Source organism: Nesoenas mayeri (genome assembly GCF_963082525.1).
Source record: "Nesoenas mayeri genome assembly, chromosome: 2".
NCBI classification, from domain to species: domain Eukaryota; kingdom Metazoa; phylum Chordata; class Aves; order Columbiformes; family Columbidae; genus Nesoenas; species Nesoenas mayeri.
The window spans coordinates 56,209,655-56,237,164 of record NC_137543.1 but is presented as its reverse complement, the minus strand read 5'-3'; the positions used below and the strand labels follow the sequence as shown (position 1 = coordinate 56,237,164).

The following is a 27,510-nucleotide window of genomic DNA, read 5'->3' as shown; positions in this document are numbered from 1 at the left end:
TGTACAAAATTCTTTAGTATCCACAGGAACAGTTACCAACTGGTGTGAACTTCCTTCCCTAAAGAGCTTGTTTTGAATAACAAAGTACTCCAGGGGGAAATACATTATCTTGTCTAATCAAATGTTCAAGTGAGGCTCATTTCATTCCAGGGTTTTACTATGTGTTGTGGAAATGTGTGTAACACTGACCTTTAATCAAACCCCAACCTTAAAGGAAGACAGTAAAAGCTTAGTAGGCAGACTGTGCATGAGTTTAAAGCTACATTACATGGTTTAAAGAATTTATCAAAATCTCCTATATTTTAGGTAACGTGTTCTCTAAGATATTTGCTTTCAGGTAATATGTATAAAAATATTTTTGTAAGCATCGCTAGTTATTTGTTCTTACTTTGTACAGTCAGCTTTAAAATACAGATGTTAAGAATGCCACCTGACATACAGTTTGTACTATCAACTTGCTTCCTTTTATCCAAGTGTATTTGTTCAGTGTCTTTTGATTAGCTAAAAATGTTCCACATTGAGAAATATGTACTTTAGACAGAAAACAATTCAAAGGGGCAGCATCACATACATGCAGGGCAAAAGTTCATTTTTCACGTCAGAGAGCTTGTGTCAGGTAAAAATATAACTCGGGCTCTTGTGATGTCTCCCCAGGTGGCATGAAGCAGAAACAGCCCGGTCATACCCAACAAGCCTCCTGCTGAGAAGACACCTTTGGGGAAGTCTACTGCCCAGGTCCCACCAGGGAAGGAAAAGCCAAGTCTAAGGAGAAGGAGGAAAGAAGAGGAAACCAAGGGAGATACTGGAGCGTCTTCTTCAGCATCCCCTTTCCTTCACCTCGCCTATCCCACAGCAGATGTCCCTGGACGGGACAAGGAGGGATCAAGCAGGCCCATGGAGAGCTGGGACAGCAGAGAAGGAAAGCTAATAAAGAATGTTCTGATGAATAATTCAAGTGTGCAGTGCTGATTATGTGTATCCATGAAAAAAAAAAATCCTACATAATTCCTGTGGTTAGATAGATATTGGTATCAATGCTTTTGCCACTTCTTTCTGACAATAAATGACCCTACAAATACAAACACTATAATAAACAACATCCCACTGTTTTTTTGCAACTGATGCAAACAGTTGTGTTACATCCCTTGAACATTCTCTGCTTGTAAAATGAAGAGTCACAAGTTTAAGGCGGACAAGCTCTCCAATAAACCAAAGCTGTATCTTTTAAAATGTCTACATTAAAAAAAAAAAAAATCTTAATGATTCAGTTCTAAGTTTTATTCTATTTGTTCTTGACATATTTTTGGCACCCATTCATGTAAATGGGAAAATAAACCAGTTATTTCTCTTTCTCTGTTACTGTTAATTTTCAGTTCTAGTTGGCTGCAGTGGTTAATTCTAAATTGGCTGGGCTTAAAACACCTTTTCTGTCTACAACTCTGCAAATCTTACTGGAAATTAATTCTGATCTTAAAAAATAAAAATAATAACAAAATCTGCTGAAATCAAATTTTGAGTTAAATGTCATTTCTTTTTTGGGTACTTATTTTGAAGAAAAAAAGCAACAATATTGGCTTCTATTGATATATCATTATACCAAATTTGAACACATTTTTGTATATTTATATTTTAGATAATTTGTGTTTTAGACACAGATGGAGGGTAATTTTATTCTACTCTAAGGATGCTTTTTTTTTTTTTTCAAACAAACGTGGTGACAAACATGCTCATGCCAATATTTTACTTCACATAACTACAAAAATAGTGAACTTCCTTTCCACGTGTCTCTTTACATGTTTCGGAAATATCACTGGGACATTTTCCTTGTGATAACAGATCATTCCGATTGTACAGAAGTGAACATGGAAACTAAGGTAAAGAATGGCAGTAATACAATTTAAAACAAATTACAAATGCTGCTAGATGCAGAGAGGCATTCAGCTTGCCTCCACACAGTACTTGTTATTCAAGTATTCAGCTAAGATGGTGTCCATATTTTTGTACGGATGGATATATTCTTTTTTCCATTTTGTTCAGGTAATGTAAATACAGGTTGAAACACCAGAAAGACATTTAAATTCATCATCTTTTTTTCCTCCATGGGAAAAGATATGAAATCATTTAATGCTTGAGCTAATACAGGCACAGATACTGAGGCTGTATTTTAATGTTTTTAGGAGGAGTTGAAAAGTTCAACTGAAAAGCTTCACTGGACTTCATGAAGACTAAACATTAGAGCATATCCTATTTGCTCTCGATTTATCTCCTAAACAACACAATTTAGCTTAGCTAAATTCTGAATTGACCCTCAGGCTTTTAAAATGTATACATTAGACACAAGTGCGTCTCTCCAATAGTACCTCACAGCTTGTGAAAATGTGGGAGTTTCACTGCTGAATATATGTAAAATGGCCTGGTTTTAAACTGCTATTGAGAGCGATTTCCCCTCTAGCCAGCCACAGGTGATCTTAGATTATGAGGTAACAGTTTATAGAAGGACAGGATGACAGAAATGAGTTGGTGGTTCTCTTTTTGTAGAAGCCCCTCCTAGCATACAGAAATAAAACCATCACATTCTGGCAAGAAAGGCAATGTCTTCTCTCACACTTGTGGGGTCCAACTGGAAAAATTAAATAATGGCTAACAGGGGAATCTTACCAGCACATAAAGCAAAACTTTCATCTGAACAACAGCTACGAGAATTTCTTTTTAGCTAATCCATTTAAAAATGAATCAGTGTAGTGCTGATTGGGATATGTCGGAAAGTAATTTTCTGGAAATGACTTAAACCTTAACTTGGGAAGGCCTGTGTAGGGTGACACCAGAGGTCTTGCTAGCCCACTACACTTTTTCCATCCATGGATGCCCAGTGGCTTTCAGTCTGACTATAATCTGTGACTGTAGCTACAGGGGTGGAGGAAGTAAGCCTGCTTGTTTGGATAGCCATCACCTTCACATTATGTTCTACTGCTTGTTCCCATCTCCGCTTTCTTCTTCCTCATTTTGTGTCACCCGCCCTCGGTTAAAACCACGGAAATGATCCGCACTAAAAATAGCCTTTCCCTCCACCTCATTTGGTCAGGCCAAACAAACAGCTTTACCAGGACACAGCTGAGGGCACATAAAAATGGGAAAGCAGAGTGGATAGTGAGGGGGGAGGGCTGGAGGAAGAGGAGGATGATGGCTTAGCCTGACAGCGCTGCTGGAGGAAATGCACGTGAAACTACACAGCAAGCACTCCTTAGTGTGCGCTCTCCGAGCAGTAACCCAATTCAAAGGCTGATGACGTGCTTAAAATATAAAACCTGGAGAGAAAAATATTTGATGTGGGGAAAAGAAAACGGTATCATATGCAAATAAGCACCTCCAAAAAGTAAATGAATCAGAATGTCATTTGGCCAGCAAAATGCCCTCCAGTTGTGAAACCCACTCATCAGGTCCCAACAACAACCCACCCTTAACAACACTGGAATAACCTGCCCAGAAATAGTCTGCACTGACACAACTCAGCCAGCCCATACGTACAGCAAACAGAGAGTGCTCAGAGCAAAGGTGCTCTCTTGCTAGAAGCAAACGCCTGGAATTCCCCCAGCAGTCAAGCTATCACACTCAGGATTCTCTCCTCATTACATCCTCAAACTCCATAGAATAGTCCTTCATAAACTGATTAGCAAACATTTTGTTTTAAATTTCCCTCTCGGTGACTGGGAGCATGCAAAGCAATATGTTCTTAGAAAAAAATAACACCTAATTATCCTATTTGCAAAGATGTGTTGTTGTTGTTTGTATTTCAGAAAGGGAAAAACAAAATGAAAACTTTGATTTACTCCATACTTTTTATCTCTGTGTTTCCCTCAGGATTCAAAACCCTAAAATTTAGGTATATGCTCATATTTATCATGTAAGCATGGATCAGGAATAGTATTAGCACGACATCTGGCTGTACTTAAAATATAAGAAATGCACCGCCCCTAGTGATTGCAGAACCAAAAAAAAAAAAGAAAGATATGCCTTTCAATGTGATCATCCTTTAAGTCCACAGCATTGCAAGATGCAATTCAGCATTATTTCCCCTTAAATCTACTCCATCATGAAAGAAGCAACTACTCCTAATGGGAAAACTAAATGAGAGGTGCTTCTCCTTTCTACAGAATTTGCCTCTGTGAGCAAGAGGACTAATAATACCCGATTTTTATGATCTGTCTCCATAGCTCCTCAAACTTCCCACGAGCAAAATTACCAGCTTTACCATGACTCTCCTATCAAGCCTCTCTAACAAAGAAATCCACAACACGCATCTCCAAAAAGCCTGCAGACTACCAACCAATGGCACCTGCGCGGGACTCCCACGTGCACTTCCATGCTGCCACCGCTAGGACCTGTCACCAACACTTCAAAGCTACTCACCTGTCATCCTTCACCTGAAGAACTTTCCCTCTAATGCCACAAACCTGAGATACAACTTGGTTTATTCTACAAATCCTCTTCTCATTTCCATGTGCTCAAGGGCCTACAGCTAACAGCTCATGAACTAGATTTTTCACCCCACTGTTAGTCACCAGCTGTCCTCGCTCTTGAATAGATTAGAACCTTATAAAGAAACAGAAAAAATCTTACATTTAAATGCATGTATGTACATCAGTGCATACATGTGTAAAAACAAACACTCCCACTTGCCGTTTTCAATTCAAAGTACCTGAAGGCATGCTCTCTGCTCCTTTGAGCTGTTAGAGAGAATACTCCTGAAAGCATTACTTCCCCCAACCATATTTCTGTGCTTTTAGGAGCGAAAATGTTAGGCCTTGTCTGATTAGCAGATGTGGATAATTCTCCACCAGAAGAACAGAATCATCTGCATCTTGCCAGGATTTAGATTTAAAACAATCAATTCATGGACATGCAAGATAGCTTTGCATACTCTATATTAACATAGTCCAGAAGACTGTCTGAATAGCAACCTGGAAGAACATGGATTATTTAAGAGAAATTATCATGTCTGTTTACATGATAAAGCCACAACAAGTCAGGCAGATAACTAATGCAGCGTCCAGATTAATCTGAGACATAATTACAGAAGCTTTAGTTTTGGAAAAGAAGTCCCAGAGGCTTTCAACCAACATGCCCACAGGACCTTTGTGAACAGAAAGAAGAGTGGTTAATGTGAAAGACCAACTGACAGGAGCTTGTCTCTTCCAAAGTCTTCCAGATTTCGAGAAGTTTTCCACCTGAGCTTGAGGTGATTCATGTCACTGAAAATACAGTCTTAAATGCACAAAACTGGGCAGTCATATCTCAGTGTATGCTTAAACCTGATCATGATTAAGGATTGTGATCCTTCAACTTGCTGTTGTAGAATATCCTGAACATGTGGACTACCATGCAACACAGAAGAAAAGAATTCTCTCCTCTCCTCAAATCCATTTCCATTCTCACACAAGAACATATAATTAAAGTTTTTTCAATACTAAAAATTGTATTCAGCTCCTTTTCCCCTTCAACTCAGAGTGTTCTCTTTCCAAGAATAAACATACCCAGTTTTCTGAGTCTCCTCTTACTCTTGATGCTCTCCTCTGGATTTCATTTGTCTACTTTTTTAAGTTCAGTTCCCAAAACTAGACACAATAGCCCAGCTGAGGACCCACCAGTGCCAAACAGAATAGCATAATTACTTCATGTCTTTCTGTAGAGCAGGCTTGTTAATGCATCCCAGAATGAGTTAACTCATTGTTTGTGGTCCATTACTACAACAAAGAATTTTTCCTGCACTGCAAGCAGTTTTTTTGCATCCTGTATCCTCTTCCATCCCCTTTCCTAGAGACTTCGTTTGCTCCCGTGAGGCAGCCACATGGGGATGACTGGTTGGCCTATTGCAGACAACTGCGCATAACAGACTTAAACGTACAGATTTAGTATCATGGAGATTCTATAGCAACTGGTTCTAAATTCTCTGAACTGTTAAAAAAGCCAAGAAGTGGAAGAGAATGGAGCTATTCTCTTTGAAGGGTACCAGTCACAATTGATAGAGAAAATATGAGGAACAGAGATAGAGGTTTAAAAATTAAGAAAAGCCAATAAATAAAAATTAACAGTAAAAAGACGCCTTCTTTAGTAGCCACTCCTTACTATTTCTGCTCCTTTAATCATAATCTAAAACTTTTTTTTCCCACAAACCATAAGTGCTGAATCATGTAAGACCTAAACTGACATAAAAACAACAAAATTCTGCTACTTGCAGCATTTCCCCCAGGGAGATCAAGAAGTTCAAAACATTTTCTCTCAGTGACATACAGCATTCGGAAAAGCAAGGGGAAAAAAAAAAGTGCTATTTTGGTATTTTAAAACATTTTATTTCTCTAATGAGAAGAGCTCCAAACAATGGTCGTCTTTTCTGCTAAATCAGTCAAATGCTAACGAACGATTAAGGAACGATAAGCAGATTTGAAAGCACAAATGTCCTTCGTGGTACTGTAAACACTGCCTCTCCAAAATCAGGCTGAAGACCAATTTCTTTTCCATTTTAAGAACAAAAATAAAGTGTGTTCTCCTTCTGCACAGAAGAAAATATTAGTCACGGTAGATAATTTAAACCACGCTTTTTCATAAGGCATACATGGCAGCATAGCAAATAAGACGTCATTACACATGAAAGACTTAAAAAAAATTGAATGCAATGAATTTTTTGAACAAACTAGTCAATATGTTTGACAGATCTGAAAATACCAGAGAATAAGGATAATTGCCATTAATAGTACCCCTTGGACTCTGCTAATGGTGGCACAGAGACCTTAAAGCATATTCCTTTTACCTGCAACTGTGTTCAGTTCTCTTAGAATTATTAAATAATCTACTATAATTCCATAAAGATATCAACTTTAGTGTCCAAAAAAAAGCAAAACAATTTTAGAAATTTTTAGAAAAAGACTAGAGAATGAAAAAGAAAACACAATGCTACTGCATAAATCTGTAACGTACCCACACCTGTGTGCAGTTCTGGCCTCTCATTGCAAACAGGGTCTAGTAAAACTAGAAAACAGGTGGAAGGGCAACAAGAATAAGCAAAGATACGGAACAAGCCCTGTGAGAGAACCAGTCTAATAGACACTTTAAGCAAAACTATAAATATTGGGGGGATATGACACGATACACAATGAGAAGGGCAAGGTACAAAAGATGAAATATTTCTAATAGACAAACTAGGGAAGACCAGTGGGTAGCAGGCTTGGAGGGGGGGTGGAAATCAATCAAGTGGTACTTCCTCATACAATACAAACTGCAGAACTCACTGACGTAAGTGAAAGTTCACAGAGGCTGGAGAAGAAGGAAAAAAAATTGTGGAAGAAAAGTCCACCAAAGTTATTAAATACAGAAATACTACTCCCAGTCAAAAAATACCTCAGCAATAAATCTGTGGAGACCAGGACAATCAACGTGGGAAACATGGCTATGTGCTTGCCCCATTCTTAAACTCCTTTTCCAGTTTCACTATCAGCCATGGGCAAAGGTAAGATTTGGTGCTAAATGAACCTGTGTCTGAGCTGGTACAATTTTCTTATGGTTTCTTATGGTAAATTATCTAAGATTCTTTGTGTGAAACCCTTCCTTCTGCACAGAAAGTTATGCTGTGCAGCCTACTGCTCAGGGAGCCTTTAAAGACATTATTATTAAAAAAAACACAATATGAAAATGAATCACAGTGATTATTGAAAAGACCTACTGTTCACAGCTTAATAGCATCCAGAGAACTGTCACTTATCTGAAAAAGATTTTGCTTATTTCAAGTTTTGTGCCAATCTGTAACCTACACAACTTTTCCCACCCCCAAGAAAATCCATAAAAGTGTTCAACGACCTCCCAAATATAAATTTAACAGGGAGAAATTATTGGCTTGCTATGTTTTTCAATTGAAACTATTTGTGATTTTGATACTAATATCACTGCATAACCGGAAGCTGAGCTGCAGGAATGCTGTGCTAGCAGTACATTAACAATGCATTTAGGTCCACATATATTATATATTTGCATATATTTGCATTTGCAAGATTAGACCCCAGGGAATACAGGTTTTTAGGATGTCTTCTGAATTTATGGAACATTATACTTCTTGCTAGGCTCCCATTCATCAGTGAGAAGAATCAAGCCCTGCTCTGTAGAACCAAAGGCCAGGGAGCAAATCTAATTCTTTATTTCTTCAAAATACAGTGAAAATCCTCTGCTGTTTGAATGGCTTGCTTTCAGAAACGTTAAGGGCCATCTTCCTCTACTGACATGATTTTTGACCTGTAGATTCCTTTTTTAATTACAATTTCTGAGTTATGTATTCCCTGACTAAACACTCTTTTGGTCCATCATATGCCCACACTGTTGCTAGTTAGTTATCTTGTTTAGTTTGCTGTTGTTAAAATCTAAAGAGAAATCCAGTAGGTAACAACAATGATTAGAAATGATAATTCTAGGGTTGGAAAATAGAAGTTCTACTGCTCAATTAAAAGTACAGTATCTTATTAAATATGCAAGTCTGCTCTTCTCAAAAAGAACGGGCAACACTGACACCCTGAGAAGGAAGGAGAAGCTAAAGTTCAAGTTAAGGAACACCTGCCTGCCAGAAAGCATATTCTCACTTAAACATTTAAGGCTCCAGATCCTGCCATGAAGCCTCACTCTTCTGCGCTACCTGCTGGGAATCTGATAATTAATGGGAATCTGATAATTAATGACACAGTTTCAGCAGCAAGCGGAGATACCCGACGTCTTCCTCTACCCTGTGACTAAGCAGAAGTGACCGTACTTTCATTGCATAGATTTTTTTCATCTACATTTCTCCTCTGCCTTTGCCTTTTGCTTGGGATTGGGAACTCCTTGAGGCACAGGGGCTGCACCAAAGGCTCTCTGGAGCTGAGTGACACCCAGGTCCTGCGGTCAGCTGCAGGTCTGAGGGAATAGGGTAGGTAGTCCTCTGCACAGAGGGAAGTGAGGATACACTTTCCCCTCTTTCACTTAACCATTCTCTGCCTTTACTTGTTTTCCAACCTGACAGCTCTTAAATTTGATATTATTTAGCTCCTATGAAAGAAAGTCTGTGGGCGTATGTTAAGAAAAGAATGATCTGCACAGCTCTGTCACTTAACATCCTATGGAAGTGAGGGTGGACGTGATCAAAAAGCGTTCACCAAATTAACAGAGATAAGAGGGCTCGCATATCTTTAGCCTATTTTATCTTGCTAAACAATTTCACAGTTCAAAACAGTGGGATAATTATTTGCATTAAAATATGTTTAAGACCAACTGACAGCAATAAGAAAACTCAAATGGAACGAATTGGCAGAAGTGTCAGAAAACGTTTACTTTAAAAAGATTTAAAAGGCAAAGTTCATCTCTAACGTCGACATAACAGACAAAAATTCCAATATTCATCTTGCCTAAGGGTAAATATCCTTTCAAAACATCCAGCATAGGTTTTTAAAACAAATACTAGCAGATTAATTACAAGAGTGCACTTTATACCAACCAAAATTAATCTACTGATTTAAAGCAAGAAACCATAATCTGCATGCTTCAAGTAATATCTGGAATGCTTACAGCCAGAGGTAGCTCTGTTCCAAGAAATTATTGCAAGAGTTTCCAAAGTAGAAGACAATATAAACTTAAAACTGTGTTGTACAAATTACATTCTCCTCCTGACTCCTTTTAAGAGAAGGTCCTAGAATTTGACTACAACACTTGAATTTAATCTCTTTTAGCTACAGAAAAGCAAATTAAATTAAATAGGTGGCAGAAAATAAACCATAAACATTTTATGGAAACTTTTAACAGTTACTGCAAATGTACATTGTTCTTGCTTTTCATCTGCTTTAGAGTCCTATTTACATTTAAAGAGCTTCTTAGATACAAAGGGGAAAAAAAATTGTTCATACTACTTTTTGGTTTAAAACTTATTTACTTCACTGTATGCAAGGTATACAGATATTTTTCTGTTAACAGGGTTTAGCTTGTTCCCTCTTCCTCAGCTCAGGTTGCTACCTTCTGCAAACAAAATATCCCGTCCGTTGATGCAGACTATACTGAACATTAAAAAAGGTAATCCGCTATTGACAATAAGTACAAGCTATGGATGAAGCTATGGAGGTGATGAAAAAAATAAGAGCAAAGATCTAAGCTGGCAACACCCAATACTGTTTCAGAAACACAAGTTAAAATCTCATCATATGCTGGAGAAAGGGGACTCAGCTCTTGGCTGTCGTACAGGTGAATGCTCACGTCTTTGAAAGTCTCAATAATGACACTTCAACTATTTGAGTAGGTGATATCTCCTGTTCCATAGGTCTCCACTGGCACCAGTGACAATATGCACGCATATGATGATTTATCCCTCATCTGTCCATTTTTATCGCAGCCACTGAAGTAAAACCAAAAGATTCTCCCTGACTAGTAAACACATTACTTTTACAGAGCACTCGAAAATGGCAAAAGCAGTATGCCAACCTGCTATCTTTGGCTTAAGAGATTAAAATAATTAATTGGTAATGAGGACAATTGTGAAACATACTCTGCTATGTTTACCTTTTCTCTGGCTGCGATGGAAAATCTGTTTTCGTGTAGTTTATAAATAATGACAATTCATTAAATATTTTACTACCCTTCCTCTGAAAATTGCCACTTGTAAAACTCTGAAATGTCATAATCCTCAGACTAATTGGACAGCGTGTCCTCATTAAAAGTGCGGTTACCCTTTGCATGTATTTACATTTGCTTTCATTATAATTCAGTTTGATTTACACATGAGAGAACAAACAAGTGAAGTTCTTGCAAACGCTCTTAAGTGCATGTTAAGTCTTAATAAACTACACACTGATTCGTAATGAAATCTTCTGGAGATTTCACTGTAGCTCAACCAAAGTGCTAAAAATTGCCAGAATTTATTTCCTGTTTCTTCCTTGAAGGAAGCTGGGGAATCAGTATCAGTTTGTTACCCTGGCCAGGCCACGACACCTCTGCCAGGCACCAACCCAGTGACCCACGTTATTCCTTCAGCTGATATTGCAGCTCCTACCGCCTGGGCTGGAGTGGGACGGCTGCCACCTGCACATCACAGAATCGCTTTGGGGACACACCTGAGCAGCAGCCAGGAGTTTGCATAGGAATACAAAACAACAGCCCCCCCCAAAGCAACCCGAGTAGAAAATAAATCAGTGTGCTTCACAGACCTGTGGCCACCACAAAGGTAATGATGGCACAGGCTTTAACGTATCGCTTCCACCTTTCTTTAGTTTAAAATTAGGGTATACACTGAAAAATACCTGATGAACAAAAATACTCTAAAGCTCATAAATGACCCTGGAATACATTTTTGTCTCTGTGAGGAAAATCAGTCACTCCCACTTAAAATGATAATTCAAGTTATTATTCTTCCTGCTGCCATCAAATCAAATATCCAAATTTAGATGTAAAAATATTTTTATCCTTGTAAAGTGCGATAGAAGTATATAAAGTTTTCAGCTAAAATTGTAGCAAAAAAGAATGTGGCATTTATTAATTTACAGTATTTGACTGGATGCTGGCTTGACTTTCAAGAAACCTCCAACTAATTTGTATTCATAGGTACAAAACTTGAAGTAATATCAGTAAATGTCAACAATTTTGGAGATAACAGAAGTAACTTAAGTTTTAGTTAGCAGTAATAATAAATTATGTCTTTCCAGTTTCACAGTGAAAGTCTGTGTTGTGCGATGATAATAAATAAGGCAGGCTGGATAATGTGTGAATACCACCCTGCTATCTGGGAAATCCGATTCACAATATAAGCTAGAAAACATTTAATTTGGTGTTACTATGATGATGTAATATTGAATGTAACACTGCACTTGATTCATAATCAGCACTGTTCATAAGACTTTCTCAAATAATTGTCTTTTCAAACTGAAATTCATGTAATTATTTACTTATAATTGGTATCAACTGTTAACAGTAGTGGTGCAGTGAATCTGGAACAAAGGGAGGAATAAATATGCTATTATACTTTTATTAAATGGAGTAGTGTTTTACTGAGGCAAAAATCTTAGTTTATTTTTATGCCTGAACGTAAGCAACTCCTTCATCCTAAAGCAAACACCCCCCAAACACAAACTGTGTATTTCAAGCAAGAAATTCTGAGCCTCAGAGAAAAGCCATGCTCCACATAAACCACTTCCATTTTAGAGACCCAGTTGTGTTTTCAGTAAAATCAGAGTATTTATTAAAGAAGCAAAATAAAGGAACTGAAGAGAATTCGTGTAGAATTTTATATTCTTACAGTTCCAGTATATATTATCAAGTTGAGAAGTAGTTTTGTTTTGTTTTCAAAAATTGCCCTTTGCTTGTTTATGGTATGATCCCAATTCTAGCTTTATATTTTTGAAGCTACACAGTCAACGTAACAACTGATTCTTTCTGAAAGCACTACTGGATTGACTGATCCATCAACAGCAAACTTACTGCTTACAAGGAATAAGAACAACACAACACGTAATGCAGAAATATATTATTGATCTCATTTGCAAAATGTTTCGCATTTTGTACTTCAACTAATCAGGACATTAAGGACTCAGCTTGCTGATTTAATGAAAAGTAGACACATGCTACATCAGTATGTAAACAGGTATTTCATACGGAAGGAAAGGCATTGCTGGGCATCAGCAGAATCTGCTCTTAACATGACATGAGCTCAACTTCAGTTTCTGCTGTTAATTAGTAATTAGTGTACAGCATAAAAACGAGTGCTATCACAATAAAGAAATTTCACCTGTCACCTAACTGCTGCTTCTCCCCAATATCCACTACTCTTCAGCACCATTCCTATTGACAATATTAACCTGTGTGTGAAGACTAAAGCATTGCCAAAAACATCCGGATTTGCAGCATTTTCAGCTGTTCTCCTCTGACAGCCACCTTCATTAGTTTTTCAAATGTTATTAATTCAGAGCAGTAATAATGTTGTTGGACCTACACAATCTAATCATTATCCCGCCTTCCAGATCCTGTTCTACATTTGCGAAAGAAGAACAAATGAAGAACTATCGGTGTACCATCTTAGACGACAAAAAAAGGCAAATGACTTGATTTTTTAAAGTCTAATTGATTTTGAAAAGTTAATTTTGACTTGACACTGGAGTAATGTGAAATATCATGATCACAGATAATTATAAAAGCTTGTGGCTGTTTTTTCTACCTAACATGGTAAACGAAACACTAAAGGAAAAAACTAGATAGAAAAGAAAAAGCAAGTGAAGCTGCTGGAGTGGCAATATTCACCGTGTTCTCTCTTTTATGATATTTTCATGTAAAATACAGTATATTTTCACACTCCTGAGAAACACGGAAATACTGCGAGTTATCTGAATATCGAAAAATGTAAGATGATGCTATTTTGTAACTCCTTTGGGCCACATCAAGTACAGGGAAACTTAAACACATTGTGGTCGAACAGGATATTAAAGTCACAGCATTAACTACACAACCCAAGCAAGTTTAACTGTGTATGGACTGTATTTATCACGCTTTTAATCTTTTATTTAAGTATTTATTTAGGATAAAGATTTTCTACAGCCCAATGATACATTTCACTTGAGGAATGTTTCCAGTTACTTCAAACACTGAGAGATACACCGTGAAAACCAGCCATCACTAGGCATCAACGCCAGTTCCAATTTGAATACCAGGTCTAATAAATATTTGAAATGCCTAAAAAAAGTCTATGTAACTTCAAATTCTGACCAAAAATATTTTTCTTTCTTTCCTGTGTCTTTATATGACTAATATAAAGTCCTGATTTTTAAGAAGAAAGTGTGGAAGAAAATCCAAGTCATCACATTGAACTCAAACTGCAATATATGAAAACGCAGAGTAAACCAGATTAACCTAAACAGTTTTCCTGTTGTCAATACCCACGTTAACATTTCACTTTTAAGAGCTAAATAAAAGAGCTTGTCTGATTAATAAAACAGCTTTTTAAGTTGTGTTTAAAGCTCATGTTCTAAAATCAGCACAAGGGACTACATTTGTACGATTCACTGTTTTATGAAGGCTCAACAAAACAACTTTGCCTCTCTAAAACATTCTTAGCAAAGGAAAATGAATCTTTTGAAAACCCTCCCCGCTACTCAAAGCCTGGGTGAAGTGTTTACATGTTCCCAATCAAGAAAATGATTGACTTTCACTGGTAACTGGTTTGTATAACTACACATTTGACTGGAGAGTTTGGTGGCAGCTCACTGACTACCTGCTATAGACCAACACACAGCTGATCAGATGAGCTTGACCCAAGACAAATATTATGGAAAACAACTTAATTTGACTACATTTTTGGCGAAGACAAAGGGGAAAGGACTTACGAACCAAGCAGCTTTGTAGTGCCTACAACATTCAAATACTTTAATAAAGGCAACTGGACTTGAGTAAACACGCGCTTACATAATACACCATGTTTTTCCACAGCTACCAGCATAATATGCCCTTAATATGTTCACTCTCATTCACAAAGGACAAAATAAATCCCCATCAATAAAGGATTAAAACCGGCACAGGTCAATTCCTGTTAATTTTAGCAAATATCAATCAACGCTTTGCCAAAAATAATAAACAATCCTTTTCGATACAGCGTGCATGCTTCCGTTTCAGTTTTAAAGCTTTTCTGCTGATTCCACCCTGGAATATAGAGCTACGCTAATGCCTAAACTAGTTATCAGATGAAAATTTATCTTGATTCAAGACTTCAAGGAAGAAACTACAGTGGATCCTTGCCTTCCCCATATTTATTAACTCTGCAAAAACTCTAGCCTTAAATCTTACGATTAACACAATGAGACTGCATCAGTCACCTAAGAATTTTTTTGTAAAAATGGTACAATTTTTTAATAAAAAGAAATGAAAGACAATACAGAAATCATAGAAGAAATCAAGAAACCTTTCATTTTGTTTTATATCAACTAGCTAAATTAGCTAAAGGTAGCTAATTAGCTAAATTAGCTAAACCAGCTAAAGGTAGCATAACTAAACCAAATTGAAGAATTTTTTTAAAGTAAGCAGAAGTATGGGGGGAGAAGGGGGCACTCCAGAGACTACTAAAGGACTGTTAAAAGGCTGTAAAGAGAAAACCATTTGTTTTAAAATTTGTATCACTACTACATAAGATGTTCTGCTTACATTTTGTTGAGAGTTATGCAATTAAAAAAAAACCAAACAAACAAAAATTCAAAATACGTTTTTGAGTCTAAATGTGAACCCCATCCCTACTGAAGTTCTTGGAATTTCAGTCATAAATTGCAATTAGGAGTATTGTTTCACCCTCAGGAGAGCAGTATTTTCAAATCCACTTATTTTACAGGAAAATCTTCACAATTCAATGTGTATTAGTTAATTTTTATGCAATTTAAGAATGCATACCCAAGTATATTCACTATGTCACAAATATATTTAAATTAGTGCCTCATGAGCGTTGGTGATATTGTGCCATCAGTGAACTTGTTGCATCAGCTATCTCTCTTTAAGGACTCATGATACAGTGCAGTCATTTTCCCACATTTTGCATCCAATGTGTATGAAATGTATCTTCAACTAAAATACATTGATTTTTGCAAAGATTATATAGTTAATGCCATCCAAAAAAATAACACATCTTTACTTCATATTGCATCGCTAATGGCTCTGTCTTTTGCAGCTCATTATCATCCATATTGTTAAAAACCCTAAAATTCCCTCTTCCCTCATTCAAAGGAAGAAGGGTAACCTTTGTCACATTTTAAAATATGCCAAAATCTACCCCAGAGACAACACCAAAGCACTGCCTATGCTGGCATTTTTTCCTTTATAAGTGTTTTTAAGTATGGATGACAGAACCGCAAGTCCTGAGTGTCTTCTACTAAATAGTGTTTGGTTTCCCTGGCTCAGAAGGTCTTATTCCATATATCTGCTATTAAAAAGAGAATCAGTAATGCTTAGCAAAGGATGCATAACTGATTACTATCCAAGTATTTATTTTTATATTTGTCCTTATCCAAAAATATTAAATGGGTCAAAAGTTATTTCAGTTGGTAAAGTAATTTTACTTTAAGTTATCATTGACTGAAACTGGAGTAGAATCAATAGAATCAAGCCCTGAAGCACAACGGCACTTTTTTTTTTCCCTTTCTCAAATCTGTCTTGCTCATACATCTTCCTGGAGAGAAATAACACACTAGCACTGCCCCCCCGCAAGTAGCCAGACTGTACATTTTCCAAATATTAAAGCTATTAATTGAGCAGAGAAGAAAACAGGAGGGAAAATATGAAGGTGACACAAACATATTTATTTCTAAACTAACACTACATTTTTCTTATTTTTTTAAGCTTTCAAGCTTTTTATTTGACATTATCTCAAACAATGCGATAGTATTTTCAAAAATCCCACTTAATTAGAAAAACAGTAATTGAGGTTTTATTTTAAAATAAAATGGACTCTGAATCAAAATTCCAAATGAATTATTACTTGTTTAACCGTACACTGGTTCCTATTCTTCTTCCCCTCCAAGAAGAATAAGTTTTCCCCTCTATAAAATATAACACAGTGAGTCAAATTTGACTACATATAGTTAGCTTCTATGAAAAGGGAAATTTTGTGAACAATTAAAAGAAATTAAAAATATCTGCAGCTCTATGAAAAGTCCACTTTAGTTTTCTTTTAACCCAGAAACTCAAAAAACCCAGATTTATTAAACCCTTTTTTAAACCCAAATATATAAGGGTCAAAACTGATGCAAAATACCCCACATAAAATGAGCAACAAATGCCTCAGAACTGCAATACCTGTGTAGGACAAATATTTCATGTGAAACTCGCATTCCATTTCTAAAAAGAGTTTATCATTTTTACCAACTTACATCTACCAATTGTGCAATTATGCAATATGTGGGTGTACCTTGCAGTTGTTTTCTTAACATCTGCATTCTGTGTTAAATTCTAACTGTACAAGATGTCTGATACTTCTTCTTTGTCTTGAACCTTCAAAGTGGTAGGTTTACCAGAGGCAAAAACACACACCAGAGAATATGAGTCATATAATAAAGAAACGACTCTTCCCCTTCTCCCCCTTCCACCTTGAAGCTATAACAACCTAAAGACGCTTGACTGTAAATGGCTTCTTTGGTAATGTTGATAGCACGAACAACTTCCAATCTTTTAGCCAATGAATGAAGCCTTTTTTTAGTCCCTTATCCATAATAAATTGCTTTTGATATCATTTTAAGGCAAATTAAAAATTACGCTACTGCAAAGATAAAATTCCTTATAATATTCAGAATTTCTATGCACTTGCTTCATGGCATACATAATATATAAAACATTTCTATGCATGTTCCTATAAATAATAACATACAGTTGAAAATCCTAAAATATAAGATGCCTATGCAAATTAACCTGAAAGGTATATCTCATTTGTCTACAAAAGAGTAGCCTCTATATAGAAACCCTTAGTCTTCTAATTATTCCATATCAAAAGAGGACAACATGTAAAAACAAGTAAACCACTGCTCACACCAGCCACAATAAATACATAAGGAAGCAAACCACCTTACTCGACTGCCAGTCACATGAGTTTTCACTCTGAAGTGCAGTAAGTATGGAAAACACCACTAGGGCCACTCTATCCCTTTATATCCTTTTCTGTAGATAGATTGTAACTCCTCAGACTGACAACCTGCATCTAATTCCACACAGGAAACCAGCTTTCAACAAAGTCTTACTTGAAATGTCAATATGCAGATCAGAAATTTTGATAAGAAGAACTAAATGCAGAAAAAAGCATTTACAAACAGCAGCAAAAGAATCAGTAACAACAAAACCTTGCACCACTAAAACAGGTGCAACGGCTACAGCCTTGTAAAAAACTTAACCTAGTGGTAATGCTGGTATAAGCACTTCTCATGCCCATCTTCCACAAAGTATCAAAACCCCAACATCTCAGTAAATTGAAGTGAAACAACACAATGCCTCTTGAAGCAGAGTAAATCAGTGGTTTCTATTCTTACCTTTGTATAGTCAAAGTCAGAAAGAGGAGCTATACTCTTGATGTAGTCCATTCGAAATTGGTTTTCTGGGTTGGCCAATGGAACTGGGGGTATTAAAGTGCTCATAGCTGAAACTATAGTCTAGAATTGGATAAAACAAAAACAAACACATTAATCTGGATTAATGCAGGCTACAGGATCAATAGAAGATAATCCAATCTGATCAGCAAAATGGGATTTCTCTCAGCACAATCTTGGAGAGCACAATCCTTATTATTTCCAGTAGACCCAAGCATTTAAGAACAGTATAAAGTGTGTTCTTACCACAATCGCATCTTTAACATTTTTCCGAATATCCAGTATTTTCTGTTTCTTTTCTCTGCATTAAAAACAGAAATATTAACACTTCGATTTTCTTCTTCCAAAGCAGTTCAGTCAGTTGCATTTGATTTTTTTTTTTTTCACTGATCGCTTGTTTATCTGTTCTTCAATCATTACAACATACTAACTAAAAAGAGCAGCAAGACAAATATATTTTCCCCTTATCCCTTTTCTGGTTGAGTATGAAGAGCAATGCACATTCATCCCTGGTATTCTTTTAAAATCAGACAATCATTGCCACATACATCTGCAAAGCCTCCCCTGATAGAACTGGAAGTCATTCTTTCATTTCTATAGCATGCTGTAAACATGCTCTAAATTAACAATACACAGTTGAAAGCCAACGTTTATCTAAAATGAACACTATGGATTAATAATAATTTCTGGCGAAGAGTTCTTCAGAGAGAAAATGATGTAGCCTCTGTAAACAGAATGATTTCTAACAAACATGCAAAATTAGTTTCAGTTTTACACTAACGCAAATACCGGAAACACAGAAGCCACTGTCATCTTGAATATGACTTGACATGTATTTTTATATTACAGACAGATGCAATATTTAGTTATTTGCTTCTATGTAAAAAGTAGTCGCCATGTTGTTGCTACACAAGGGCCTGTCAAGCGCTGCAGTAGCAACAGTGTAAAATACAGTAAAGGGGCCAGAAGGAGAAAATGCAAATATACAGTAGCAGTAATTTCCTTATTCTCGCTCCCCTTCCTCCCCTCCCTCCCCCAAAACGCAGCGTCAAGCCACCGAAACACAGGGGATGAAAGGAGAAATTTCCTAGCCCACTGTGCATTAACCTGTTTCCAGCATTTAAAAAATAACTCACAAAGCATCAATAATTCTTACTCTGAATTAAATCCATTGACATGTAGGATTCTCATTTGTTTCACAATAGTGCTTTTTCCTGACTCACCAGCCCCTAAAAGAGAGAGAAGGAAAGGGAGAACATTATGATACATGGTTCAGGCTGTGGGGTTTGAGTTTGGCTGCCTTTTTTTTTGGGACACGGCAGCATCTCCCACCTCGGGCAGCATTTCTCTATGTATGCATCCATGTGGCTCAGGCGCCGAGCTCAACCCGTGGACGTCTCACATATTGCTCCACACAACAACCTACATTTTCCATACCTCATCCGCACACACCATCTCCCCTCCTGTCCCCGGCCCCCATCTCTGTCCCCTTCCGCCCTTACCCAGCAGGAGCAAGCGGTGTGTCGCTTTATAAGCCAGCCTCTCCTTCTGCAACTGCTTCTCTATTTTTTTGTTGGCTTCTCGCTGCGCTTTCTCATCGATACGCTGATCCTCCGTTTTGCTGTTGCCCAAACACCCCATAGCCGCTGCTTAGGATGGATGTCAAATCGTTGCCTTTACAGATTTAATATTTACAAGGCGAAGGAGGGGGAGGGGGGGCGGGGGGGGGAAGCAGAAGACAAGTCTTTATATCCGTGTGTCCCTGCGACGGTTTCTCTTCTCTCCTCTTCTTCCCCCCCGGCTTGTTCACATAAAATGGTCTCTAGCCGCTTTCTGATCGAAACCGAGCTGGTTCGCTCGCTCCCCGGCAGCGATGCGGAGCGCAGGCGGCAGCGGTACCCGTGCCCCGGCAGGGAGGGGGTGGGGGGGAGAAATCTGTGCAAAAATGCCTAACATGCAACGAGAGGGAGAGGAGGGCTCCTCCTGGAAACCAGCCGGGTGCCGCTCTCCGCTCTCCCTCCCCACCGCGCACACAATCCCTATATTTCTCTGTAAAGGTCTATTTTTGTCTTCCTAACTCAGCACTGCCTCTTTCTGCGAGAGCAGGAAACAGCCCAGCTACCAGACCCTCCGCGCAGGGAAGCCGAAGGAGAAAGGTAAAAGCCGGACCGATCTACCTGGATCCTACGGGGCCGCGGCTCCGCGGGGCCCGCGCCTCCCACCCTGCCCTGCCCTCCCCTCCGGGCCGCCCCGCACCGCGCCCCGGCCCCGCCGCGCACGGCAGCCCCGGCCCCTGCGCCCCGACAGCGCCGCTGCCGCGAAAACCTGGAGCTGGCACCGCCGCGCCGGGACCCGCGGCCTCCGGGCCCAGCAGCACCCCCAGCCCTGGATGGGGGGGGTAAGGGACTGCGGGTCACGGCAGTCTGGGATCGAGGGGGGGTTCCCACCGATCCTTCCTCGGCGGTAGTGGAAGAGGCCGGCTGGCACCAGAGCAAGGTTTGGCACTCTCGGGGCTGAAATCCCCGGCTGCCACAGGTGATGGCTGCCATCCTGCTTGGCCTCGGGGAGAACAACCGGGAGCCCGCCGGTGCCAGCGGGGCGGGAAGGTGGCGAGAGCCTGCCCGGAGGGCACGCTGCTCCCCCTCAGAAAGGCGTACATATGTACACCTATACAAAACGCACACATATGTAAACAGCATGTGCTGACTTGCTAATAAACAAAGCGTCCCTTTCTGCAAGTTGTCACAGCAGCACACAGGTGTTTGGTTCCCCCCCACCCCCTCTGAATATTCCAAGCTGTATCAGCTGAATGAAAAAACAAAGCTCTCCCAAAAGCCCACAATACTGTTTAATCCAAACATAGGTGCTAATACCACCACCACCACCACAAACCTCTAAAGACAAGAAACCACCTTTCTTGCTTCGTTTACCTCCATTTTAGGTCCTGAAATGAAGCATCAATCTAGACAACATCATAGGTATTCCTTCTTGCTTCCAAATCTCCTCTCACCCTGCAAACTGGCATTTCAGCATAAAAATGGCAGTACAGCATCTGGCCCTTCCTAAACTCCCACTGCACAGAAACTACCTGCACAACTCCAATATGATCCACAACTGACTGCAGCACAAGAGCACTGAAGAACAATGGACACAACACCTCTCAAGTCCCAAAATATTATCAGCCTTTATCTCCAAATATTATTGTTCCTTCAGACTTTTGAAGATGGATTAGTGAAAAATTAGTATTTGGATAGCTACGTATGTGCACAAAATCCTGGTCCCGAGTAAAATCAAGAGAAATTTGCCATCAACTTAATTCAACATGATTTTTATCTAAAAAGCCTTGAGATGGATGTGGCAAAAAGAAACTATGTTTTACAAACAGAAGGATGTAGTTATTTTCAATTATTCTCTCAGGTGGGAAGTGCTGGATCAAGGAAGAGGAACAGGTACTGTTTGTTTTAAGCACACACCATAGGAAGGTGAAAAGGGCAGGATGCAGAAGAGAAACAGGTACTGCTCCACCTGTGGTTGGGTATGTGGAGTTTTCAAGAGACTACTGAATTCAAGTATCAGATAGGTAGTTTTGTGGTACTGCTTGATCTAGACTCTGGAAGCTGTTTTATCTTCCTCCTTACATAGCGGGGGGCGGAGGGGTGGCAGACACACTACAGGAAAAAATTGACAGGATCTGCCAGGCCAAAATATGCGTTTTTAAGCATTACTGTACTGCGTTTTTTAGGACAGACTGCTTTTTTCCTCTTGACATATTCCTGTCTGGAGGGGCAAAAGCTTCCTCAGACCCAGGTAGGTTTGGAAGCACAATTCAGGGTGACCGCTGGTTTTGGAGGCTGTCAGGCATGAGATACACAATGAATGTCTTTTGTGAAGAGCAGTCACATTTACTCTCTGCTGTAGCCCTAAGAGGGCTCAAAACTGGACAGGCTTGGCTAGAATTCACTAACTGGGTCTGGATTTTCATAGTTCTTCAATGTCAGAAGGCGTAATTTATGATGCACGAGATGTGCGTAGCCATATTTATCTCCTAAACAAATACCTCAGTTTGGGACCTAGATCCCAAATCTGGCTAGTGTCACTCAGTCCTAGAAGCTTAATGTGCCTTGTTTCTTCCCCTCCTCTCCTCAGCAGTTTTCTTCCTGCATTTACTAATGTTGGGATTTTCGGTGCAGATTTGTTCCCAGCTTTGAAAAGGCTCAGTGCCAATAAATAGGATTTGACAGGATCCTAGTATATCCTGCTTTTACCTTTCTCCAAAAGAGGGAAAGTGTTTCTCATTTCCTCTCTCCCCCTCAAAAACCTCCATGACCCTTTTGGATCTCTTCCTCCTGAGAAAAGATCACACAGTTCAAGAATGACACGCGCAAGCAACCTGTGCCCAGAAAGAACTTTTGGCTGTAATTATATTCCAAATCCTCCCTTTGCTTTTCCCAATACAGCACTTATCCCAATGCATTCAAAAGTACAATATCCTAGAAGCAATAATGAACACAAGATAAGCTTTCACCCAATTTGGACACAGCAATTTCCCCCCTTTCCCTCCCCTAAGAGAAATCACAGCTATAATATGAATGTATGTCTCCTCTGCACATGGACAAACCCAAACTGTGAGCATAATCTAAATAACTGCCTCTCTAAAAGGTTTCATCAATGCTGTTTTACTAAACTGGCTTCTAGTACAAATCGTATGTGTGAATAAAAGCAAAATCCTGAGCAAGCTTCTTCCTGCTTTTCCCAGACAACCAACATGGCATCCTCTTCAAGTTCCTAGTCCTCCTGAAAATGAGAGATTTCACAGTGCTTCTGCCCACGTGCACATATATATCTATAAATATAAATACACACTGAGCATGTACACATAAGGTTCATCTTCCCCTGCTTCATGCTCAAACTTGGTGTGGGCCCATTGTGAAACCAGGTGATACACCACAAGCCTTCCTGGAGGGAAATCAGAGACACCTTTATTTCCTGCTTTCCTTTTCCTTGTTAGGCCATGTTAGCATTCCTTGAATGGACAAGAACTGAACCCAGCTGAAGCTAAGTCCAGGGAAACAGTTATACTGGGTGGGCACCCCAGGCACAAATTCACAGTCTTGTTCCTCATGCCCATTCTGTTTGGGCTAAAGAGGGACAAAACCCAGTGACAATTAATGGGGAGCTCCTATAAATGCAGCTCAAGAGACCCAGTTGCTTCTTGGCCCTCTAATCCTGAGGAGGACTGATGCAGAGCTTTTTCATGCAAACGTTAGACAGAGGTCCAGAAAGCTTCTTTACAGAAACCCTCCAGACCCTTTGCAAACCACTTTCCCTTTACACAGCCTCTACTATGGCTCTGGTTCTGTTTCTCAAACAAACAAAAAAAAAAAGGCAAATGGAAAGACAGATGTAAACAAAAGCTTGGGGAGGCGGACAGGGGGAGTTAAGTAACTGGAAGAGAGATTCTTCCTGCTTTCCGCTCTTCCTGCTTCTGCACTCACGGGGTCCCTGAACTGTCTGCTGTCACTGTCCTCAGGTATGGGCACTACAGTGAGTGGGTAACACTGTGGTGACCTGGGCTGCTTCTCCTCACTGACCTTTCTTTTTCTTGCAGCCTGTCACTGCGCATCAGAATATGCAATTCACTAGTACTCATGTTTTCTGCTCCACCTCATCGTCAAATCATGGTCTGAAAGAGAAAAATAAGTTGGTATTTGTATAGGTACTAAAAAAAAAAAAAAGGATATTTCTCTCTGGTAATAAATTCTTGGTAAGTTTGCCTCCCCGAAGATGTCAAATATTAACACAAAACTATACACTCCCTAAAATGCTACATATGGATTCTTGTAAGATACATGAACCAGGAACCAAAGAATTATGACATTGACTGTATTAAAAGTACTAAGGGTCTGGAAAATAAACAGCACCTGCTTTGCAGAGACGTGAATGTCATGCTAAAAAAAAAAAAAAAAAAAATCTATACTTTATCCTTTCGTGTTTAAACCCATAGCCTCAGAAAAGCCATTAAAAGAATTTCAAGAGGAGCTCTTTGGTTTTAAGAAGTGGGATGGGAGACATGCCAGAGAAGGTGAGGTATGCATTTCCACAGTGACTGCGGACCTGAGCTCAAACTGACTTCACGTCCATGGATTAAGGACAAACTCACTGATGCAGGAGAAGGTCAGGCAATGCTGAGGGGCACAGCAATGCTCTGCAGAGTTCCCTGGCTCCCTGACCCAGTTTTGCTGTCCCCTTCCCATGCCATACTTCCTTTACTTGGCAGCTGTCACCACATAACTCACCTGACAAGCCAGCTTAACCCCCCTACCTGGTCCTGTCCCACAAACCACAACCTCCCATCTCTGTGAGGCACAGGCAAGCAGTGAAGAGGAAGAAAGCAGGTGAAGTGATGTGGTGAAAGACTATGGAAAAAAGGTGACAGGGTTTGAAGAGAAAGAAAGGTTTTCCAGAGAAAAACTACAGGGAGCTTGGGTTCAGCCCAAAGAAGTAAGGCTGATAGACTTTTGCCCTGAGAAAGCATTTGTGAAGGGGAGGATTAGCTCCAAGGAGCCAGATGCTCCTGGGAAATCTGCGCTGAGCAGCATCAGGTGAAAACCATATTTGCAGTATGATCATATTAAAGAAAGGACAATCCTCTTTCATTCAATCTAGTTACTCCTTATCCAACCTATTTACCCATCATCCATGTCCCACAAGGAAGCAGAGGGAAAGGGGAATTTCTGCTCTGGCCATCCCAGTAGCTCAGTGTTTGCATTTAGATACTTATTGGTAAAATTTCATGTGTTTATTACTTGTCTTTTCAGACTAGGAATCCTTTTCTATGAAGAGAGACTCACAGGGCAGCACTGCACACATGAGCATCTGTCAGTACTGGGACAGAAGTTGCTGATCAAAACTAAGATAAATTCAGCAAGGGCCTAATAACATGTAAAAGACTAAGTAACATTGTGTGGTTTGAATATTCTTACATATTACAATTAAATAACACTGTTAAACAACCTGATATGGATGCTTTTGCAATAAGCAAAAAGGACAACCTCTCGTTTGATGAATCTGTGAAACCCTGTTACCTTTTTATGTTGTTAGCAAAACAGGAGGCACTTAAACAGCAAAACAAGCTAATATCACCCTAGTTTAGAAGTGAATTCATCAATAAATAAAGAAGTCATCTAGAATTATAGATGGAGTTGCTACTTTAAAAAGGCGGGGGCGGGGAGGGGAGATCTATACAGGAGATATGTCCTGGATTCTCTGCAACACGCTGACCAACATCTTGCACAGCTGTAACAATGAAGCCAAATAATTCACCTGCAGTTCATAAAGGGTTTTGTATGTCATATAGAATTTCGCATTTAATAGTAAATGCTCAGGTCCACTATCACCATCTCCCTATTTGGACAAGACTGAAAAACGGGGAAAAAAAAATGGTGAGACTCTGAACATATATGAGATGTGCCTTATCTCACCTTTAACTCCGAGGCACACGCCTCAGCAAAACTCTGGCAGTCGCAGCACGCCGGCCTCCACCCCTCTTCATCAGACAACATTCTGCTGAGCCAGGTTGCCTCTACATTCACCACAAACATATCTGATCTGTGATTTACTCGTGCTTGTATCACCCCTCTTGTCTTGATATAGATGTAGAGATACACTGTTGTTTAACTCTTCTGCCGGAGAAATTTAAGTTTGAGCTATCCCAGCACATGGGGGATTTTAAAAAAAAATCTCTACGTAGTTAAGTTATTGGCATTCAAACTAAAAAATATGCCCTAATTCTTCTGAATGCTGTCAGTAATGGTCAATTGTGTCCAACAGAAAATGTGTTACAAATAAACACAATCCTTGCATACAAGAACTTAACATGAATCAAGGAATTCTGTAACCGCAGCCAGCAAGTGCATATTAATGCAATTCCCATACCCAGAAGCACTGGAAAGTTCATAGCAAGTAAGCTTGCTTCCTAACCCTGTTTAAGGCTCCAAACATGTTAATACACACACGAGTAATCAGTAAAAATTGGCTTCAGGTAGTAACGTTGCCAAGATGTGTGTAGCTTCACAGACTCACACCCTGATTTATATCAATGATGTTTATTGCAGAAATAGAGCTTTTGCTTAACTGCATGAGTCTGGACTAGCAAATCCAGATAAAACATCAACATTTACTGAATAACAAACCACAGTGTTTTTCTCCTCATCCATCTATCTTTTCTTAACCTATACACCTGCTTGTAACAAATACTTGTTGAGTCATGTTCAGCTTGGCCTTTTGTGGTATAGATTTTAAGTTTCCTATAGGTATTTTTGTGGTATATGTGTGCAAAGCAAAAGATCTTTTGGATTAAATAGCTATTACATGTTTGCTCATAATTGGAGACATGACTTCTGGACCCAAGTGATCCTTTCCAAAACCAGGTTTATGTTGCAATTAAACTTCTGTGCTTTCGTGACATTAATTTATTTATTTCTCTGGACAGATAAAATCATAGATAAAAAGACTAAGCACACAGATTACTTATATAGGTGACTATTCCATCTGCATACCTATGTCAGATAGGGAAAAAACAATTGTAAACGTAGTGTGACCACTTCCTGGGAAACAAGTCTACTTCCTCTATTCTGGTTTTCTTTTATTCTCTTTTCCATACATTCTATTCCCTGTTAGTCTCAAAATTACAATGGTATTCTGCTGGAACCCTTATGGAATGAGTTAATGAAACTCAAACCCATATGATTTTACTGATTCTATTTTTACTAGAAAGCAAAAGTTTTTTCCAGCACACACCGGGCTGTTTGTGTAACATGGGTTAGATTCTTTGGAGCAAATATTTGTTTAATTTACCCTAAGGATCAAGAATTTGGATGAAATCTCATAGGACCATTTAACTTGGGATGAAAGGTAAAAAAAACATGGGTGTATGCATGAAGAAGGAGAAAAGGTTGAAAAGTGCAGAGAACTTTCAGACATTTTGGAACAAGTCTCTTAATAAGTAAGCTACTGATAAATCTGTATTTTCTCACATATATTGGGAAAGAAGTTGCTTGTTTTAAAAATAAAAATGCATAATATGAGAAAACTTTCTAAAATATGGCAACATTTTCTCTATTTTTTAAAGTTTCAGATAGATCAACAATGGAGTCATGTTTCCATACCAATCTGCATAATTACAGGTACTTTTTGTTTTCTTTTGTTACGAGAACCATTCTAACTTGGTGCCTTGCAACCTTCTTGAAATTTTAAATCTTAGCTAATGTCCAAATGATGTAGAGCAATGCTGTGCAGAACTATCACAGCAGTCTGAAGTCAGCAGTAGTACAAATGCAAAAGCAGTCTAGTTCAGCAACCCAAGCTAAGGCAGCTGTTGAGACTCCACACTATGCATCCTAAAACACTGAGAGGGCTTTAA

General features: G+C 39.0%; 1 protein-coding gene across 2 annotated transcripts in view; it reads right to left on the bottom strand.

Annotated features, from left to right (window-relative positions):
* The window catches only part of GNAL (G protein subunit alpha L), a gene marked incomplete at both ends in the record, with an annotated part of 191,427 nt that overhangs the window by 101,910 nt on the left and 62,007 nt on the right, over positions 1-27,510 (bottom strand). The window contains 4 exons of one of the 2 annotated variants that reach the window (XM_080339409.1): positions 18,033-18,152; positions 18,336-18,390; positions 19,246-19,318; positions 19,592-19,730. In XM_080339409.1, coding sequence (XP_080195535.1) covers positions 18,033-18,152; positions 18,336-18,390; positions 19,246-19,318; positions 19,592-19,730 — 387 coding nt within the window. Of the gene's footprint in view, positions 1-18,032; positions 18,153-18,335; positions 18,391-19,245; positions 19,319-19,591; positions 19,731-27,510 lie in introns of those variants that run through there. The other variant, XM_080339408.1, reaches the window with a different exon arrangement.